This window comes from Spodoptera frugiperda, chromosome 29 (genome assembly GCF_023101765.2).
Source record: "Spodoptera frugiperda isolate SF20-4 chromosome 29, AGI-APGP_CSIRO_Sfru_2.0, whole genome shotgun sequence".
NCBI lineage: Eukaryota > Metazoa > Arthropoda > Insecta > Lepidoptera > Noctuidae > Spodoptera > Spodoptera frugiperda.
Genome location: NC_064240.1, coordinates 2,183,346 through 2,190,928, shown reverse-complemented (window position 1 = coordinate 2,190,928; position 7,583 = coordinate 2,183,346). Strand labels below are relative to the sequence as shown.

Sequence of the window (7,583 nt, the reverse complement as noted above, 5' to 3'; positions counted from 1 at the left end):
CCCTTACTTGTAGAATAATATTTACAACCAATAATTTGCATTGCAACTTTATTAAAATCATAGTTTCCTGATTTGCGTGTTTTTGAACAGCCGAGTATATAATATGTATTTGTAGATATTAGGTACATAGATACTAATTGAAATGCTTGAAGTCAAATTAGATTTTCAAAATGCTGCACAGAATACTATACATAAACAAAGTTTTGACCAGAATAGTCAAGGGTCAAAGCATTAATTTCTACTAAACTGTCTGTCCATGGCTCTAGGTTTTCACAAATGTAGATTCAGATATGATAAAGTTAAAAAATATGTTTTACAATGTAACTGATCAATTGAAACAACAATAGCTCTTCACAAAGCTGTTTCCTGATAGTTCCTATAAGAAAATTGGTATATGTTGTTCAGAGAGCTCGAGATATTTTATCAAAAATGTTTAATTTAAACCCAATCCAAAGTAAAATGAGTGCAATAAAACTCTGCTTTTTAAAAATATTCGCTAGGTAGCCTAATATCAGCCATATACATTAAACAAATTAAAGTTTATGTAAACACCAATAATAATAGTAATGAGTTAAGCTAAAAATAATTTCTTACAAATAAAACAAAGGATATTCTTCAAAAATAAACCAAAAACTGTACAAAATAACTTATAGAAAACCTCTTAGGGGAGTGTTAAGATCTGAGATGTGAATAATGGCAGAATGTTAGGAACATTTAGATTAAACATCACTGTATTGTTATCTGGAGCTGCGAACTGTCTAGCGGGTTTACCTGGGCTCCGGCTCCAAAAGCAAGAGTAGGAATGGGCTGCTTTTTAGTCAGTAAGAGTCTGACACTCCCTCTCGCGACGCCTAAGGCGGGAGAAGTCATTGTGTGATTTCCCCCTCAAAAAAACGGTTTGGATGAAAAAAAACACTATACCGTATTGTCCTTTCATTTGTGCATGTCAATACTCTTTTCTTAATCCCCAGTCATCAGTGACCCCTCTCGTGCACCTTCATTGTAGTCTTTATTATGTAGTGTAAATTACTTAGTTCTTAGTGTTATATTTATATCCCCACTGTAAAGTGTATATGTCAGCTTCCATCATTCACATCTCAAATCTTAAGTTCACGAAAACACTTCGATATAAACAGTTCCTAATTCATTATTTTTAACTAACCTACATTATGCTTCCACTGAGGTGGATACCTTTTATTTATATTGCATATTTATGTTTAACAAGCCCATTACCATGTAGAGGTCTTTATAACGAGTGTCCCAATAAGAACGCAAGATTTAAATTTGGCGGCATTCGAAGTATCATTGTTTGACATTTGAACAAGTGTTATTGTTTGTTAGTATAAGGTACGAGGTTACTAAAAATGGAGCGCTACACGATTAAAAATGAGCAGGTCAAGCGCAAACAGTCAATCATGGTGTTCGGTATCGTAAAATGATAACCAGTCTTTTCGTACCTCGAATTGAAGAAATGGATTTGGAAGGCATGTGGTTTCCACAAGATGGCGCCACATGTCATACAACCAGAGAAACAATAGAATTGCTGCATCAGTCATGTCCCGGTCGTGTTATTTCACGTTTTCACGGCCAGAATTGGCCGCCTAGATCATGTGATTTATCACCATTAGACTTTTTTCTTTGGGGTTTCTTAAAGTCGATGGTTTATGCGAATAAGCCGACGACGACTCAAGCCTTAAAAAGGAAATTGGACACTGTATTAATGAAATACCGCACCATTTATGCAAAACGGTCATTTCAATTTCATTGAAAGATCGCGTATGTTTCAGCAAACCAGCGGCAACCATCTGCCCGATGTATTGTTCCATAGATAACCTCATCCTCTCTACTTTACGATATTATAAAGCTTTCACGGTTTTTTTTAAATATCTGCGTTTTATTTAAAATTTAAATCTTGCGTTCTTGTTGGGACACCCTATATCATCATATTCTTCCACTAACTATATGGTGGTTCTCAAATTGTAGCTACAAAGGTAAACCTATGCTAATGTTTATTTAGTTCTAATAGAACTTCTAAACATCTGAATTTATTAGACGGTCATTACCCTTAGTACGAGTTTGCTTTGCGTTGAACGAAAACGAAACGAGAGCGTTCGGCGCTCTGATTGGCTGGCGCGAATGAACCAACCAATCAGAGCGCCGTACTTGGCCGGACACACTCGCGTTTCGTTTTCGTACTAAGGGTACAGTTTAGATATCAATACCATTTAATGAAAAACATTCCAGATTAAAGCTCAACTCTAGCAGTCTATTCAGTATATTTTCCAAAGACCCTTTCCTTCAGTTTATATATTTCATAATGTTTATGTTCACCTCAGTGGATGAGCAGTGATGTGGTCCCTAGGACTTGGCGTTGAGTTTCTCTAGTTGGTCCATAAACCATGGTCGGCCTGTCGAACGCTGCGTCAGGATGTCGCAACCAGTCTCAGTCACCAGAAGAGTTTGTTCAAACTGAAAGTAAAATGCAATTTTCAATATTAACTTAATGAGGTATACATCATTAACATTAAACACGATTACATAATATTCTACAATTTTTAATATTATAAGCCAGTAAACGATCGGACGAACCACCTGATAGTAAGCAATCGCCACCGCCCATGGACAACCGAAACACCAAAGTCGTTATAAGTGCGTTGAGGGGATTTTGGGGGTTAGGAATATAAGGCTTTTTGGGAATCGGGGATTGAAAAGACTCACGCACACAACAAAACACAACGCAAGCGTTGTTTCACGTCGGTTTTCTGTGAGGTCGTATCACTCCAGTCAAACCAGTCCATTCATGCCAAAGTATGGCTTTCTCACAAATACAAATTTTAAAATTTTGAAAAATTATCAGTAAATACATTTTTTACATACTTGAGCTGAGCGAGAGCCATCAGCAGTGACAGCGGTCCAATGGTCTGGCCACTGCTCGTCACGCCACCCTCCTTCATTGATCATCGGCTCAATAGTGAAGCAGTGCCCTGGCTTCATCACACCTATAGCTTTGTTTTCTGAAAACAAAATAATTATGCATGAAGTAAATTGTTATTGAAATAATTTACACACAAGAATAAAATAATTTACATTAGATTACTACAGAAAAATATTCGACTTCGACTGCACGGTTGGTGCGGCGGCTGGGCAACTAGCTGCCGTACAACGTGTATTTGCATTGTCACAATTTTAGACTCTATTCTATTACAACTAATATATAATTTTAAAAATATTCAAGGTAGCCTTTACCCAGGAGTTAAACCAAAGCCACCTTGCTTCTATCTAATAACTAAATAAATCTTGTTCTAATGCTACCCCACTGACACTTTCAAGTGTAATTTTATATTATTTCTGTATGTATGCCTTCTCTGATCCTAAATACATAAAAATTATAAAAATACACTTACTGGCATAATGTGGTACATTGGGTGTGGTGTGGAACAGCCTGTGTATACCGTGACCACAATACGAGCGTACTACGCTGAGCCCATTGGCCTGAGCATGCTTCTGAATCACATTGCCAATCTCCCGGTACTTCTCACCAGGCTTCACTATCTCAATAGCTTTGGCCAAGCATTCATATGTAACTTGAACTAGTTTCCGGGTGGACTCCGGCACGTTGCCAACAAAGAAAGTCTCATTGAGATCACCGTGGAATTCTCGGTGATAGACTGTCACATCCACATTGCAGATATCACCATCCTGTAAACAATTGTTGATTTTTAATACATTTTATTTAGCTTGACCTATTTGTTTGTTTGGGTCTTTAGTAATTGCCATTTAAGGCCCTTTCCAATGTTTAATCAGTCTCATATCTGGTACACACTCTTAACCTTGATGACCATACAATATTTTTATGTATTTCTTGTTAAAGCAGAGTATCAAATAAGAATGAAATTAAATTTGGGTGTGCATGAGATCAATAATCAAAAGTACTGCTGAGTACACTCAATTGATACAATTATCAGTATAATTATTATATTAGTATATGCTGGAGATAATTTGCACCTAGAGGAAAATTACCCAGTTATTGTTAGGTCATAATTACATCATAATAAATTACACTATCAAATTCATATATGAGTAGGTATGTTAACAACAAGAGACATTTTATTTATATAAGGTTGATAAACCTATTACATGAATAGGGGTCATATGGTAATACCACAAACCACAACAGTACTAGAATACATAAATGTGACATCCTTTCCAAAATACCTATGTGAATAACAATCATCATCATCATATAAACCACAGGACACTCACTGCTAAACATAGACCTGTCCAAATGACGTCCAAGAAGACTGGTTTGAAGCAATAATACAATAACAATACTTGGCTAATATTTACTCAAAATACTGAATAATAAATTGAAACTTTACAAATAGAAACAATATTGTGTAGTCAGGACAAATACAAAAATAAAAGGTGAACGAACCTCCAAGGGACGTAAATCTGGGATACCGTGGCAGATGACCTCATTGACAGAAGTGCAGCAGCTGTTAGGAAAGTTGTGATAGTTGAGTGGGCTGGGGTAGCACTCCCGCTCTATGCACGCCTCGTGCACAATGCGATCTATCTCATCTGTGGTCACTCCCACATCACACACTCTGGAATTTATAAATAAAGAAATTACTCACTTTTATTCAAATATTATCATTAATTGGAATCTAATCAGATTTTCTGCAATTTTGTAAACAACTAAAATTATGACTGAAAATTTCAACATAGTTTATTGTTTAAAAAAGTTGTAGAGATAATAATTGTATTCAAGTCGTTGAAATAAAATTGAAGATAGGTACATATGTAACTTCACACTGTCTCCTATGGGTAGGCAGAGACAGTGGAATGCCAATTGCTAGGGATCTTACCTACATTACATTACCTGTTTCATTTCATCAATAGTGTTTTTAACTAGAATATAAATACTGTGTATTATGCAAGTCCAAAAATAAATAAACAGAACCAACCTAGCTGCCTCATCTAGCACCTCTCTGCCGAGGCGGCAAGCTACACGCATGCCTTCGATTTCCTCATCGTCGAGCACTTTAATCTGACCGGAACCCTTCGCGGCATTCTCAGATGCAGGGAAGCCAGTCGGATGGTCCGCATAGTCCGGGCGGCCTATGTGCGGCGGCACTGTACGCTTCGGGCCCGGCGGGAACGGCCTCAACTTCCCAGTGAAATTAAATGACGGCCAGGGGTTGTACTCCACGCTAGATCCATCTGTACTCTCACCCTCTAAAACAAAATTCACATTGTCATAACGATTTGTAACCTAATACCGTAACATAACCTACAAGGCACTTACTCGCCAACGAGTGAATTATTTTGTGATTCTTCCAAGACTTCTTGAAGCAGTCTTGATTACAAAAAAATGAGCCTTGTATTCCGAGTTTTATGCATGTCGGACACTGCAATTGTGCAACAGATTTGCAGCCGGGAGTTTCACACATTCCAATCGCCGCCATTTTTTTGGAACAACTGTCAAGTTTCATTTACTGTCATTTTGACAAATATGTTGTAATGACGTTTTGTGAATGTTGCCATTGTCAATATTGTAATAAACATAAAAATGTAAAACACAGATGTAGTTAAAAATATATAAAAGGGTTACTTTTTGTTGTTTGAAAAACTTGTTAATTATAACAGACATTCAATGAAATTACCGTCAAGGTGTGATTCATATAAAGGTAGGATAACCTTAGATATTAAGTCCATGTCAACCATCACTATTTCTCTTCTAAATATACTCTGTAAAACAGAGCTAAGTTTATAAAAGGTATAAGTTCATAGCATAAACATAAATATACTAGGCACAAATACATAGTGGCATATATAATATACTATGCATAACTACCTAAAATAAATTCCTAAAGGTATTTGAACTTGTAGGCAGGTACTCACGGAATGTTTTACGTACGGAGTTCAACCATCCGCTTTGTAAATCCCAGGAGCGAATTACAACGTTCCTTGACCGAGTGTATAACCAATTACACGCAGAAATAAACAATTTACTGTCCATTGCACAATCACACTTGAAGAATACAACAAACACTCAAACAAAAAGTACTTATGTAGTTGTATTTATTCCTTTATCTAAATTAAGCAACGTTTTATTAAACTCTATAAATACGCACGTACTGAAATTTAAAATCTGATCCCGTAGAACACAACAACTCAATATTTTTAATAGTAAAGAAATCTTTAATGCTCCGGTCGATACGTGTTACGATTGACGTCGAATTTTCTTTTAAAACTACTTGTTCTATTTTTAAATCGTTTAATTTCTTCCAGCAGCGCTGTCCAGCGTTCGTACTGCTAATATTTTTATTGGCGTCGTTGTAGATACGTTCCACACTTGATTGAAAGAGGTTGCTGCAAAAAGTTTTCAACGGAGAAAGCGTACAAACGCAATGTTTTTTTTAAGGGCCAATCGGTTTTTAACATGTTTGTAGATTTAAGTAGATACTTACGTACGACGACAGCCTACAAGGTGATAGTGTTATGATAAAAAGGGTAAGTAGGGAAGGTAGTAGAAAGTTTAACGAACCTTATAGAGGGTGGGCAAGTAAAAGTAGGTACCTAATTTACCTTTGCTTTAAAATTAGGCCAGTGTTTACCGTAATGCGGTTCGTTTTAGTGGGTCTAAAATACGGTTGTTTACGTCTTCCAAGATAAAACAAAATAGCTAGCAGGTACTTACGTAAGTATTTAAAAACAAGGGCAATTGTTAGGTCAGTGAAAGGGAAAGCCTGAAATATTTTAGTCACGCGAAGGCACTTAATTAATGTTTATTACATTGTACTCACTTAGAGAGTATTTTGATTAATTGCGAAAATACGAAAATGAAGGTGCGTGTCTAAATAAGTACCTACCCTACCTAGTTAGCCATTTCTTACTTTATTGTTATAAAAAAATAAATCTTAATCCTATTTAATTTATTTTAACTACACATGGACACTTATCGTACAAGTACAAATTAGAAAGAACAATGCAACGTCACACCTTTTTAACCCTGGAGGGGTAGGCAGAGGTACACATTACTGCACGTAATTCTATACAATGTACACCTACTTTTCACGATTGTGTTATAAGTCCCATGTAATAGGTGGTGAGTCTATTGCCATATATGTATACTGGGCAAAATACCAACTCCGTGCCACTTCTGCCAGAAGTTTTCGAAAATCCGAAAAAAACCCTGCAATACTTTGCCCGACCCGGGAATCGAACCCGAGACCTCTTGTCAGGCACTCGACCAACGAGGCAGTCAATATTAGAAAAACAAAATAAGGAAAATATATTTTCTTGTGAGGTGATTAAGACAACATTAAACCAGAATCAATTCAGTAATCGCCCTTGAGGTTTTTAGCGGGTTGTTGGCCAAGCTTCATTTATACACTGGAATTACGCATAAAGCCGATTAATTGTTAAAAGGCGAGGCAAATGAACCCAAATTAATTTAATTTTCACAGAAAACGTCGATACAATTTAGTCGCTAAAATTGGGCGAGGTATTAAATTAATAGCGCTGTCGTTTCTGTTTTTAAACGGTCCGCCTCGAAAAGATTCGGTGTGATTCTGGAC

At 36.5% G+C, this 7,583-nt stretch overlaps 1 protein-coding gene across 4 annotated transcripts; it reads right to left on the bottom strand.

The window, feature by feature from the left end:
- Positions 1–1,932: 1,932 nt before the first annotated feature.
- LOC118268242 (methionine aminopeptidase 1) lies at positions 1,933–6,233 on the bottom strand. 4 transcript variants are annotated; one of them, XM_035582652.2, is made up of 7 exons: positions 5,905–6,232; positions 5,667–5,751; positions 4,968–5,238; positions 4,436–4,607; positions 3,405–3,699; positions 2,878–3,014; positions 1,933–2,469 (listed from the first exon to the last, which is right to left on the bottom strand). In XM_035582652.2, exons 2-7 carry the CDS (start codon positions 5,725–5,727, stop codon positions 2,359–2,361), a joined length of 1,047 nt encoding a protein of 348 aa, XP_035438545.1. In that variant the 5' UTR covers positions 5,728–5,751; positions 5,905–6,232; the 3' UTR covers positions 1,933–2,358. The 4 variants fall into 4 exon arrangements, with proteins under 4 accessions (XP_035438545.1, XP_035438543.1, XP_035438544.1 ...); XM_035582650.2 differs by lacking the exon at positions 5,905–6,232 and adding an exon at positions 5,309–5,481 and having other exon boundaries at positions 5,667–5,684; XM_035582651.2 differs by lacking the exon at positions 5,667–5,751 and having other exon boundaries at positions 5,905–6,233.
- Positions 6,234–7,583: the final 1,350 nt, after the last annotated feature.